Below are 14,473 nucleotides of genomic sequence, written 5' to 3'. Positions count from 1 at the left end.
ACACAGCATTACCTTTCCTTTGCTAACATTTTGATGTAAATATGTTGTCTTCATTTTGCATAAAGGGGAATTGAGGCACAGAAATTATAAATTCTCCAGTAGTTAAGACCTGGCTAAAACCAGCAGATAATGGTGTGACAGGAGAAAGGAAAAACCATCAAGTAGCAAATAAAATTTGCCAGCTTGAAATATATGCTCATCTAAACCTTTTGAGTCAAAAAGAGCAAGTATTGAAACAGATCCTGGCACTTCATAGTTTCCCTGGGATTCTTGGAACTAAGCATTTAGTTCCTTCTTTCTTTCTTTCATTCAACACATACTTTTAAATACATCCAACATTCCAGCATTGTGCTCAGTGCTGGATTATGTGTAAGTGAACAAGTTTCATGTGGTCACTGTCTTTTTCGAGCTTATCTGCAGCTCATTTCATGGATATATAATTATCTATCTTCAAAAATCATTGGCTTCTACACCAGGAAAGAACACATATCATTGAATTTAGGACTAGGGCTATAGCCTGGCCTTTGCCAAGTACTAGCCACAGAGACATAAGACCCTTTTCCTAGGAGACTTAAATTAAGCAAAAATTGACAATCTTAAAGATTTATGGTACAGATATCACCCTGGGTGATACTACTGGAAATTAATGCATTTTATAGTCCTTTGTTCATTGTTCCCTTTATTTTTTCAAAATAACAAACATTTTTTGTTTTGTTTTGTTTTCATCAAAATAAGGATGCAAAACATAAAGTTCCGCTCTCAAGTAGCTCACACTAGGGTGTGAGACACCAGAGTATTAACAGCTAGTTACACTCCAATTACAGAGTATAAAGTATGTAATTTTTTTCTAAATATACACTAGCAAAGTAATTAAAGTTCTTATTATGAGGGTCATACAACACAGAAGAGACTTCAGGAGCAGGTTAAATTGATTGTGGAATGAATAGAGGTGTAGCAGGTAGGGAAGGGTGCAAATGGGACAGGAAGAAGAAAGAAAATAGAACCAAATAATAACTGGCATTGCTTATAAAACTGCCACACTGCAAAAATGATGGGACACATTTCATAATAATAATTGATGATCAAATATAATATGAGCAAACAAGCTTGGAATTGATAGAAAGAGAACAATGAATCAAAAAGGTCTGAGGTTTCAGTCTCAAGTAAGTGGATAAGTAATGATTAACAATAACAGGGTAGGTTTAGTGAAGAAAGATAGTGAATTTAAGATAGAGTAGATCTGTATCTGTATCTTTTTAAGTTGTATCTGTATCTTTTTAAGATACAGTAGATCACAATCATATTATGTCATATTTTTACCTCAATATTGTTATCCACTGTTTTAATGGAAGACATTAGAATAGTGTAATTTTACTTTTATATGATCAGGCCCGGTGTAGTAGTAGAGAGTTCCGCATTCTTGAAAGACTTGGAAGGAAATCCTATCTCAGCTACTAAATAACTATGGAATCTTGAGAAATTCACCTCAACTCTATAAAATCAGAGTTCAGATAGGTATAGTGGTCAGCCAAGCAACGTAAATGAGCAGTCAAAATGAAGCCAACTGGATGAGGCAGTGATGAATTGGACACTTACGTCCCATTACAGAAGTCAACTATAAGTCATCTCTAGATAATTGTTACCCAGCATGAATATAAGCCTAGTCTTAAGGAAAGATTTTTATGTGATGTTTAAATATTAACAGCTAACTAAATCATACACACTTTCTACCAGTGAGTACATGCACTTGATCAATGGTATTGCTATGCTGACTTGTTTTCTGCCACTTTAGAGACGTGAGGCATCTTACTTCAAATCTCTGTCTGAGGTGGGAACAATCTATTTGACTTTGCAATACACATATTATTTATTAGCCTTTTTCTACATCCCTCATAGTAACATCTTCTTTAAGTTAAAAATCTCTTAGAAAAGAGCATTTGAAGAATATTTTGAACAAAAACCTTTCAAAGTTACAAGGGAGGGTCAAGTTGAAAATGAACCTAGTAATGGGAACAGTGTGCACAGTCTGGTTTTAAGTGCTTCAATTAAGATACCTGAGATTGGGATGTATTATAGGATTTCAAATTTTCTGATGTTCATTTCAGGAAAGGCCCTTTTTAAAAAATTTTTTAACGTTTATTTATTTTTGAGAGAGAGAGAGAGAGACAGAGCATGAGTGGGGGAGGAGCAGAGACAGAGGGAGACACAGAATCTGAAGCAGGCTCCAGGCTCTGAGCTGTCAGCACAGAGCCCAATGCAGGGCTCAAACTCACAAACTGTGAGATCATGACCTGAGCCCAACTCAGACACTTAACTGACTGAGCCACCCAGGCACCCCTGAAAGGCCCTTCTTTTTAATGCTAAAAATTTTACTATGTTTAATCCCTGAGTGATTAGGCCAGACTCTCCATCAAAGACATAGTATGTTTGAGCACGCTATACAACTATATTTAATACTCCTAAGGATGCTCATTTTTGCACATCTAATAATTATAACAACCACAATTAACTGAGTCCTTATCCAGTGCCATGCATAGTCCTAGATGGGAATTTTTCAAACTGCCATCATGACTAAAATTTTTTAAATGAACTGGAATAAAATTTAAAAGAGCAGAAGATATCAAACTGCATTTCAGAAAGAAGTTGTATTTCTCAAAATTTTTTTTTAAGTGATAAAGAAGTGTGTATGTGTACACAGAATCTGAAGCAGGTTCTAGGTTCTGAGCTGTCAGCACAGAGCCCAACACGGGACTCGAATCCACAAACTGTGAGATCATGTCCTGAGCTGAAGTCGAATGCTTAACCGCCTGAGCCACCCAGGTACCCCTGTGTTTCCTTTTTGTAGGTCACGGTCAAAAGAAATATCAAAATCTCTGTGCCAGCTACTTCAGATCTATTTTTTTAAACCGCAACACAACAGTTTAAATAGATGTTAGTACTCCAGTTTTACATACAGAGAAAGTAAGACACAGACAACATAAGTGACTTGTCAAATGCTACAGGAACTATTACGTGACCAAATTGGAATTTAAACCCTTAATGGTTGATTACCAAAGCCTATATTCTTTCTCCTATAAGACATTAAAGTAGAAAGTGGCGTTTCATTGACACAAGATGATACTTACTCGTTCACTGGAGGGGTTGATTACTTGTGGTTGGTTGATTTTTTTTTCCTTCTACTTTCGATTGTTGAAATAATTGCTTATAAGGAAACTGTTAAAGTAGTATTTTAGATTTCCCAGGACAATCTGACTGTAAGAAAAAATAATTTAAATCTTGGCTAGATAAATATACCACATGTAGCTTTTTATTATTATGTTTGGTGATTTGGATCTTAAGTGCTGCTTCCTTTAATTACTAGCTATTTTTTCCTATAGGTAGATAGTGATGAATTTAATATTTCCTTCATCAAATCAAATGAAGAAAATAAGACCATAGAAATTAAAGATTTGAAAATATTCACAAGGTATTCTGTGGTAATCACAGCATTCACTGGAAACATAAGTGCTGCATATGTAGAAGGAAAGTCAAGTGCTGAAGTGATTGTTACTACTTTAGAATCAGGTGAGGCATGTTTTCCATCATTGCTAAAAATGGACAGATTTAAGTGTGTTTCTTAGAGTTTCTCACACCACCCCCTAAAAAAGGATACGTGTCACAAGAAATTTTTAAAGTGTATGAAATACAAAATATAAAATTGAGTGATCCACTGTAAATGACAAAAGTGAAGTTTTCTGTTTACGTTTTTTAGGCATAGTGGAGTTGTGGAGAATAATCAGTTCTTGGAAATACAAACAAATTAGCTCATGATAATGTACTGAATTCTACTTTTTATACTTATTTAAACACTAAATATTTCAGAAATTGAGTTACCTTGCCTATTTTCCAACAGTCTATGGCCACTAATGCTTCATGTAAAATTCTGTCCATTATTTCTGTCCATGAATTAAATGCACATGAAAGTGATAATACTCTATCATCATGTATCTGGAATTCAAAATTAGAATCCAGGTCATGCTTACCATATCTGTTTTCTTCACCTAATCAAATGACATGTTTTATTATATAACCTATTTAATAAATGTCAGAATCCATACAGATCATACAGATTTCCTCAAGTTCCTCCAAACAGGGTCTGAATGAATAAGATTATAACCAATAGGAATTAAGTGTGGAAAGTCAGCTTCCCAGAACTTGCTTGCCCTGTCCTCCTTCAGACTCCTGATGTTCTTTGCCACCAGATATATCTTTGGAAAGAGCACATGAAGGGATGTGTTGCTATAGTTTTTTTGTTGCTATCTATAAGGTAAGTATAGGAGGTAAAAAATGTTTTTCAGCTAGTCTTTTCATTGTGTTATATACTCTATTGTCTATAAAATTATGGTTCTACATTAAAGGATAACATCTTATCCTCAGCACCTAAAATTTCATGTTTCCATTTTGCTGCCACATATATTCCAGATATCTATTTTTTATGATACTTTTACACTTCTCCCTCATCCTACCTGTGAGAAAAGATGTTGCTGAATTTATTCCCACTCATACCATAAAGCACTGATTGTCAGATCATAATGTGCTACCTCTCCCAAAAATTTTGTAGTTTAATAAATTACTACTAAACCTCTAAGAGTAGAATTTGAGGTGTAAAATAAAAGATATTTGGAGAATAAGAAATTCTTTCCAACATTCAGAGAATTATTTCACTTATCCAACCTTAAAACTGATCTGATTTTTAGAGAAGTCTCTTATTAAAATATTTTTATATCATATAAATGTATACAAGCAAATGTGAAAATAAGTCTTGAGCCGATTTAATTTTTACTTTAGTTATGCATTTTTCCACTTAAAGTGTGATATTTGGCACTATAACATGTTTATCTGTTTCTCTTTTTTTCCTCACTGTTATGTATTTACTTGTTTTTTTTGCCTGCTACAGGCACTATCTATAGAGATATTTGCCAGATGACAAGAAATAAATAAAGATAATAAAGCTTAAGCATCTGAACTATTGACAGTCAAGTATTAACAGCCTTCTTCATAGGAATTCCTTCACTTAGTATGGAAGATATGTCCATTTCAATTTGGTCAAAGTAGATAATTCATGCAATCAGTCACTTGTATAAAGCACACTAATTATGCAGCAAGAACTAATTACTTTATTCATAAATTGATTTTATCTTCACGTGTATCATTTTCTTTCATGATAGTTTACTGATACTTAGCTGCTATATGTTAGGCTAATTTTTATCACAAATAAAATGGAATATCTAAAATATATAAAGAACTCTCAAAACTCAACACTTAAAAGAGGTCCAATTATAAATTGGCAAAAGACATGAAGAGACATTTCACAACAAAGGAGATAGAGTGGGCAACTAAACTCACGATAAGATAGATTTTCAACACCACTAGCTATTAAGGAAATGCAAATTAGGACCATAATGAGCTATCGCTGTGCATCTACTACAACAGATAAAATAGTAATTTAAAAAAGGGTGATGGATGGGGCACCTGGGTGGCTCAGTCCGTTGACTGTCCGACTTCGGCTCAGGTCATGATCTCACGGTCCGTGGGTTTGAGCCCCACGTCGAGCTCTGTGCTGACAGCTCCGAGCCTGGAGCCTGCTTCAGATTCTGTGTCTCCCTCTCTCTGACCCTCCCCTGTTCATGCTCTGTCTCTTCCTGTCTCAAAAATAAATAAAACATTTTTAAAAAATTAAAAAAATAATAAAAATAAAAAAGGGTGATGGTGCCAAATTCTGGCAAAGATGCAAAGAGACTGGTTCTCCCCTTCATTGCAACTGGGAATGAAAGAGGGTACAGCCACACTGAAAAATAGTTTGGCAACCTTTTATAAAACCAAACATGTACTTAGAGCACATTACCTAGCAATCATACTCTTGAGCAGTTATCACAGAGAATTAAAAATGTATGCTCACACAAACACCTGTAAATGAATGTTAATAGCAGGTTTATTAGTAATAACAAAAACTAGAAACAACCCAAATGTTTTTCTGTGATTAAATAAACTTTGATGTATCCACAAAATGAAACACTACTCAGTAATAAAAAAAAATAATAATAAAAAAGGAGTGAACCTTTGATACATACAACAACTTTGATGGACCTCAATCATTATTCTGTTATTTTTCTTAAAAGGACAGAACTCTGGAGGACAATGGTTAGTGTTGTGGGGATGCATGGAGTATAAATACAAGGGAGACCAGGGGGAAGTTTCTTTATGGTGCTGGAATAGTTCTGTACCTTATTTCTGGTGATGATTGCAGGAATGTATACATGGAATGAAATTGCACAGAACTGCACACACATTTATGAAAGCATGAAAAAATGGTGAAATCTGAATATGATCTGTAGTCTAATTAAGAGTCCTGTACCAATGTCAATATCCAGGTTTGATATTAAACTACAGTTAGGTAAGTTGTCACCACTGGAAAAAGCTGGGGGAATGTTCCAGGGGACTATATGTCCCATTTTTTGCAACTTTGCAACTTCCTGTGAGTCTATGTATATTTAAATAAGAAGTACAAAAAGTCACATAAATGCCTTCTATATAAAAATAAATACATGTAAAAGTCAAAATAAATAAATGACCCAACTAACTGGATCACCATTATGATTCCTGTGACCTATAGATGTTGATGATTCTACTGTGTATCAACCATTTTGCTTGTTTCCATAATATATATAGTTTTAAAAGTTTGTGTAACATAGTTTATAAACAGAAATCTAAGCAAATAATTTGTTTATGTAGGTTAAAAAGAAGGGCACAATTTTAAAAACTTAACTGCTTAATATTTTATTTTAGTCCCCAACGATCCACCTAACAATATGACATTTTGGAAGATACCAGACGAAGTTACAAAATTTCAGTTAACATTTCTTCCTCCTTCTCAACCCAATGGAAATATCCAAGTATACCAAGCTTTGGTTTACCGGGAAGATGATCCTACTGCTGTCCAGATTCACAACCTCAGTATTATCCAGAAAACTGACACATCTGTCATTGCAATGTTAGAAGGACTAAAAGGTGGACATACGTACAATATCAGTGTAAGCATTCATAGCTTTTAATTATTTACCTATTTTACAAAGTCAGTTTACAAAGTCACCATTCAAAAATACTGAAGCTTATGTATACACTAGATTTCTCGTATCTTGTAGGATTGTGTGAGACATGCCAACAGAAAATAATATGCAGAGAAATGAAATTGCTTATTTCCTATTATAATACAGCAAGTACTGTGAAAACATGTAGATAACAAAAAAGTTTCTACAACAATAGTAGAAATCCAGAAATAAAGGAGAAAGAAAAGGCATGTTAAAAGTAAGAGAGCAGTGATATGCAAAGAGATAATTCTACCTAAAGGAAAGCTGTTAATGTGTGCTTATAAATGGAAAACGGAAAAGCAAATTTCAAAGGCAAAGGGCAGATGTAACTACATGTTTGAAATTCACATGCATTTCATGTAACAATTACTAAAGCTAAGTATTTTACATCCTAATTCTAAATTATCCATTTTAGAATATATAGGTGTATGTTTATATGCATACAAACAGACACATACACATAATTTATTTCAAGAATGTATTTTTGTGGCATCTCTTGAAATTTTCAAATAGAATTATATGGTTCTGAATATCATCTTTTAATAAAGATAGTGTTCATGCTAAACCTTCAGGTAGCTTAGCAAACTACTTTTCCTACCACTTGTTTATGATTATTGTGTAATCATCAGAATACTGTTATTAATAATTTATATTCATATGTATGTTTTTCTCTGTATATATTGTATCTGTATATCTGCATATCTTCATTTCTTCCTTCACTCACTGTGCTGCTAGGGTTCTTGTTGTATATCCCATTAAATGAACCACTACTGTGAAAGATCTGTTAGAGGGAGGGTGGTTAAGAGAATGAACTGATCTGGGTTCATATCCTGATTCTGCGGTTTGTTTCTGGGCAGTTGCTTCAACTCTGTACCTCAGTTTTCTTACCTAAAAAAGAAAGAAAGAAAGAAAGAAAGAAAGAAAGAAAGAAAGAGAAAAAGAAAGAAAGAAGACAGTAAATTCTACTCTTGAAACTAATATTACACTATGTGTTAACTAACGGGAATTTAAATAAAAACTTGAAACAAAAAAAGAAAGAAAGAAAAAAGCAGTAATAGGAATAATGGCTTCTATTTAGGGCTTTGGTAAGGATTAAATTTATAGTTATGGGAAGTAGCGAGTGCTCCATCAGTTTTGCCTTTTGTGAATAAGAGAAAAATTGAAATGAAACAAAGTACAATTAATTCATAATTTAAAGAGCAATAAAAAATTCTCTGTTCAGAAAATGCAATTTATAGCATCCTCAACTCCTAGGAATTTATTAGAAATGTATAATGTACACCTCTGTCTCGACCTAGTGAATCAAACCTGCATCTCTTCATTCAACAGGTTTACAAATGACTTCTTTGTACAATGCAGTTTGAGTAGTGTAGCCCAACTTTTCATTTAGTATCTCACTTGAATGTTAGGTTATGCCACAAAGAAGCAAAAATAATGATGTGCACCATAATATCACTTTTCATTTTTAATACTTCTTTTCTTAAATTTACAACTTCAATAAAGGTCTCCTTTAGATATTTTTTAAACACATTGTCTAGGCTTGGCTTATTTGTCATATCTACCGCATCGTATACATTATTATGGTTTTAATTCAATCAAAACATTCCCAAAGTATCTCTAGTGTAGAAGGGGGACACTAATTTAGAAAACAAGTTAATAAGTTCCAATAAACTTGGATTGTGTTTGTCAATGAACTTGGGCAAGAATAGAGTCTTTGTTTTATAGAGCAAAATAAAGTGAATAAAAGAAAATTCTGTATCTACAGCGTCCTAAGAATAAAGTTAATTGAAAGGATTCACATTTGTGTGAATCACCCTCTGTCTATACAAACAAGAATGTTTTATGTGTATATGCTACATTATGCAGGTTACAGCGTCGGACACTTTGGGGCAGGGGTGAAGAAGGGCATAAAGGCCAACTTTCAGAGGGATGATTTAATACAGGAAAACAAGAAGGTTGAAGGAATAGGATTTCATCTCAGAGAAGGGAAAAAAAAGAGGGTCTTGAATATGGATTTAAAGGAAGCCAGAGTTACCTAGCTACAGAGAGAAGGAGCAGATGTTAGAGTAGATGAAGGAGTATAGACGTAGTGGCTTTTCTGTGTCTATTCCTCCTACAGGTTCACATTGAAGCCACATCCTTTCCTGGTCACTAGGACAGGGCTGTTTAGGTCACTCAGCCTCTGTTCTCAGGACTTAGTACTGTAAAATCAGTTTTAAGAACTACTTTATTATTAACATTCTTCCTATACATATTGTATTCATTTGAGTAAGTGCAAGAAAAGTATAATTAATAGACTATATGCAGTTGTTTTTAAAAATGGAAACATTTTAAATTACATATGACAATAATAAAAGTAGTAACAAGATGGTTCTCTCCTTTAGGTTTATGCGATCAATAGCGCTGGCGCAGGACCAAATGTTCAGATGAGAATAACCATGGACATTAAAGGTACATACATGAGCTGTCTTCCTGTGAATACTGTTGTCTTTTTAAAAATAATTTTTTAAATTTAAATCCAAGTTAGTTAACATATAATGTAATAATGACTCCAGGAATAGAATTTAGTGATTCATCACTTACATAACACTCAATGCTCATCCCAACAAGTGCCCTCCCTAATGCCCATCCCCTATTTAGCCCATCCCTCCACCCAACACCTTGCCAGCAGCCCTCAGTTTGTTCTCTGTATTTAAGAGTCTCTTATGGTCTTAATAAAAGAGTAATTATAATTAAATTCTGTAATTAGCGCTAAGAATGTAGTCAAGCTTTTAAATGATGCACATGTGGGTGCCTGGGTGGCTCAGTCCGTTAAGCACCTGACTCTTGATTTCAGCTCAGGTCACAATCTCACAGTGTGTGGTATCAAGCCCTGTGTCAGGCTCCACACTATAAATAAATAAACATTAAAAATTCAGTAAATTATGCATATGCAGTAATAAGAGTACATTAAGTAATAAACACTGCTTATTAAAGCTATACTTAAAATGTATAAATAATAATGCAAATTATCACCTTAAATAGAGTGCCCACCTGCTATTCATCTTATATGTCTTTCCCTCTAAATTTAATGTTTTCTGAGGCAAATTTTATAGTCTATTAGTTTATGTTCTTAATATTATTGAAAATTCATTGTCCAGTTACCCATAACTAGACTTTGACTAGTTTTAATTAAATTCCTTGACTCATCTTTATCTTGAAAGTAAAATTATTTTCAGTTAATCAAATGGCGTTTACTGAACTACCATATATTGAACTTTATGTTTCTGACTATAAAGTAAATCTATCAATTAATTACTATGACAGGTATTGTTTATAGAAAATATAACTAAAATTTGGAGGCTCCCTGCCCCACACAAATCAATCCATGAAAGCCAAAAAAGATGGTTAAGAGGGTTTTAGAGCTATTCAGGCATTCAGGATACTTTCTCTTCCAGACTGAAAACATATGTGCAAATATGCCATCTCTCAAAGCATCTGTAATAAAACCTGCAGAGAGATAAAAACTGAAGTGTATGGACCTTTAGTAGAATGCTTCTCTTTCTGAAGCAAAAAGTAACTTTTCTTAGTCTTTGGTAAGGACACCAGAGCACAGTGATTAAATGTTCTAGCGCTAGACTGAGTCTAGGGTCGAACTGCTGAGACTGAATCCTCGATTGGCCACTTGATATCTGCTTCACTTAAGGCAAGTGTCTTAACCTCTACAAGCCTGTCAAATGCAGATAATGCTGGGGCCTACCTCACAAATCGTTGTGAAGATTAAAAGAGATAATCTTTGAAAAACCCTTAGGACAGTTCCTGGAAACTAGTTCTATTAAGAATAAGAAATATTCACTATAAGATGAAGCTGATAAAGTTTATCTTTTAATCAATGGTAGTTTATATAATTGTGATATTATTTAAAAGTATTAAGATTTGCTTTTAATGACATACTACGTACTTGGAATGTACTAATACATAGAGTCTTCAAAAACCTCGGCTATTTTACAAAATGACTTCATAAAAGAAGTATGTCATACCATCTTAGTTTCTTTTTGTTATTCAGTAGCAGACAGGTAAGTATGCAGGTAACAATAGGCTCATTATATTAATTCTTTAGCAGAACTTCCTCTCTCTGTTGCTTTGTTCATCCCGGGGTGAGGGATGAACTGACTTTCCACTCCTTAGAACAGATAGACTCATGATCAGTTGTCTAAAGAAAATATGTGAGTACTGGTGGCCATGGTGGGGAGCTAGAGAAATATTTTTTCCTAGTAATATGCATGATTGGTAGTGGTGACATGAAATGATGAAATAATAACAGTCTCCACTTGTTGGAATGAGCACTGGGTGTTATATGTAAGTGATGAATCACTAACTTCTACTCCTGCAACTACTATTACACTATATGTTAACTAACTTGGATTTAAATAAAGTTAAAAAAATAGTAGTCTCATTAAATTTGCATTTGACAAATAATATCAAGTTGGATAGCCATGTCCAATGCCAGATTCCTTTAACTAGAAACCTTTTCTTAGGGACTCCCCAGTAGCCTGGCTGAGAGTTTCTCACCCCAAAACCTGAGGCTCTTGCTGCTGAACCCTTCATTTCTTCTTCTCATACGCAGGTACTAGACCTGTGATCTGTGGTCTAAAGGCCCTTGCCATCTACTCCTGTTTACTGTTCCTTGATTCTTCATGGATAGTTCCTCCAATAAACTTCTTACACATCTAATATTATAATAGTCTTTATATCTAAGAGGAGTGAGGTAAAGGATCAAGCCAAAAAGATTTGATTCAAATCTTGATATTTACCTTTTATAGCCATGTGACATAAGGTAATTTCCTCATTAATAAAATGGAAATGATATTGCCAATTTTATGGCATAATTTAGAGGCTTTAAAAATTAATAAATATGGGAATTGAAGTTTGAATAAGCAACTTGCTGTGCTCAAACAGCTGGTATACACATATAGCTATGAGATGAAATGAAACAAGAAGTGCTCCTACAAATACTGATTTGGGAGATATTTGTATGCATTGGTGATAAAGTATAAATTATCATGGCACTTTTGGAAATTATTCTGGCAATATCTTTTAAATTTTTTTTTTCAACGTTTATTTATTTTTGGGACAGAGAGAGACAGAGCATGAACGGGGGAGGGGCAGAGAGAGAGGGAGACACAGAATCGGAAACAGGCTCCAGGCTCTGAGCCATCTGCCCAGAGCCTGACGCAGGGCTCGAACTCACGGACCGCGAGATTGTGACCTGGCTGAAGTCGGACGCTCAACCGACTGCGCCACCCAGGCGCCCCTGGCAATATCTTTTAAAGTTAGAAATATTCATATCTTGTGTTCCAGAAATTCTATTCTTGGAAATCTATTCCATGGAAATAAAAGGATCAGTAAATAAGGCTAAATATAAGTCTGGTCATTGCAACAAATGTTCAAAACCTGAAGGAAAAGTGAATTCCCGTTATTAGATAAACGATTGAATAAATATGATGTTGTCACAGTGTGATATGCAACATAGTCATTAAAAAGAATGAGTTAGCTCCATACTTGGTGACTTGAGAAGACTTATATAAGACATATTTAAGTGAAAAAAGCAACATGTGGAGTGATTATAATACATAATATAGAATACATAATATGTAATAAAGAATCCATTATCTATGACTTTATGTATTTTATATGGTTATGTGAACACGGAGAAAAATATGGGAGGATATCAGCCATATGTTTGGTGTGGATAACCTGGGAGAGATGCTGGCATGACTAGAATAGAAATTGATGAATCAGCTAAAGGAAATAAAAGAAGAGCCCACTAAAATATTAGTATGACTTAATCCAATTATAAAAATTATATGATTGAGAGCATATATAATTTGAATTTTTGTTACTATGTGAAGAGGAGTCAGATGCCTGAAAATCACACCCGAGTCCCATTATCTCAAGCAAGTCTGAAGTATATCATTAAACCATCAGGAGATAATAATTGCTAAACATCTGTTGTATTCAAACAAAACTCTGTTTCATTTGTTGTTTGTGTTTGTCATCATTTTATCTGTAAATCACCTGCATGAAATGAGAATTTAGTTTTTTTTTCTCCTCTTCAGAAGCAAAAAATCAATTGCAGTGATATTTCTTCTTTCTTTAAAGCTCCAGCACGACCGAAAACCAAACCAACCCCTATTTATGATGCCACAGGAAAATTGCTTGTGACTTCAACAACAATTACAATCAGAATGCCAATATGTTACTACAATGATGATCATGGACCTATCAAAAATGTGCAAGTGCTTGTAACAGAAGCAGGAGGTATCAACTGTCAACCTGTCTCGTTAAATTTTAGAGTATGAATTGTTGAATGCTAAAGAAATTTCAGTTCAAAATTAGTAATATTAGGTTGACTACCAATTACCACACAACTGTTGAGCTTAACAGATTGCTAATATTATCATTAGTTATACTAACCATTAATTTGTGCCTAAAGTACTTGAACAAGATAAGAAAAGGCATAGTTACAATATGTGATTTACTTTTTCCATATACTGATAGGATTGTTTGAATTTGGCAAGATGGAGTCTTGATAGGTTCTTTGCAGGTATGAACAGAAGAGTTACCCTTTACTGAGATATGTTCTTTTCTGTACCTGAGAAGTCATCCTCCACAGCAAGCCTATAGATTCATTTGTGATGGGGAAAGATAGGATTTCCTGTTTATGTAGGTAGATCAGCTGAATTATCCCTGGTGGTTCATAGAGTGACAGATGTTGCATCCAGATTTTCCTCATGTAATTATAGAAACGTTCTTCAGAAATGTCAAAATACATTCATCTGTTACTTATAATTATTATCCTTTCTTCCTGAAAATAGCTCAGCATGATGGAAATGTAACAAAGTGGTATGATGCATATTTTAATAAACCAAGGCCATATTTTACAAATGAAGGCTTTCCTAACCCCCCATGTACAGAAGCAAAGACAAAATTCAGTGGCAATGAAGAAATCTACATCATAGGTGCTGATAATGCATGCATGATTCCTGGCAATGAAGACAGAATTTGCAATGGACCTTTGAAACCAAAAAAGCAATACTTGTAAGTATAGTTGGTGCTGACTATGCATAATGATAGCAAGCTAATTAACATCTTTCATTCATCCATCTGCCCATCCTTTCATCTTTCTAGTAAGCACTGGGCATCCATAATGTATCATGACCTAACACATGGTAAAGATCAACATGGTAAAAATCAACATGGTGAGATATTGTCCTTACATTCCATAAATGTACAGTTCTGTAGGAAAAGTAGGCATGCTTCAGAGTAATTATGAGTTGATATGGTAAGTGACAGAAGGACAATAT

The 14,473-nt window shown here is 34.2% G+C and overlaps 2 protein-coding genes across 5 annotated transcripts in view; one reads left to right on the top strand and one right to left on the bottom strand.

Moving 5' to 3' along the window:
* Positions 1–14,473, bottom strand: part of LOC147579020 (uncharacterized) — a 169,641-nt gene that overhangs the window by 69,804 nt on the left and 85,364 nt on the right. The window lies entirely within an intron of this gene.
* The window catches only part of PTPRQ (protein tyrosine phosphatase receptor type Q), a 257,649-nt gene that overhangs the window by 182,617 nt on the left and 60,559 nt on the right, over positions 1–14,473 (top strand). For both annotated transcript variants that reach the window (XM_086712736.1, XM_086712737.1), the window contains exons 46-50: positions 3,378–3,564; positions 6,826–7,070; positions 9,512–9,578; positions 13,269–13,427; positions 13,985–14,207. In XM_086712736.1, coding sequence (XP_086568862.1) covers positions 3,378–3,564; positions 6,826–7,070; positions 9,512–9,578; positions 13,269–13,427; positions 13,985–14,207 — 881 coding nt within the window. The remainder of the gene's footprint in view (positions 1–3,377; positions 3,565–6,825; positions 7,071–9,511; positions 9,579–13,268; positions 13,428–13,984; positions 14,208–14,473) is intronic.

Source organism: Puma concolor, chromosome B4 (assembly GCF_028749965.1).
Source record: "Puma concolor isolate L17-30 chromosome B4, mPumCon1.1.hap2, whole genome shotgun sequence".
NCBI classification, from domain to species: domain Eukaryota; kingdom Metazoa; phylum Chordata; class Mammalia; order Carnivora; family Felidae; genus Puma; species Puma concolor.
The sequence above is the reverse complement of the archived record's forward strand: the minus strand, read 5'-3'. Positions and strand labels throughout refer to the sequence as shown.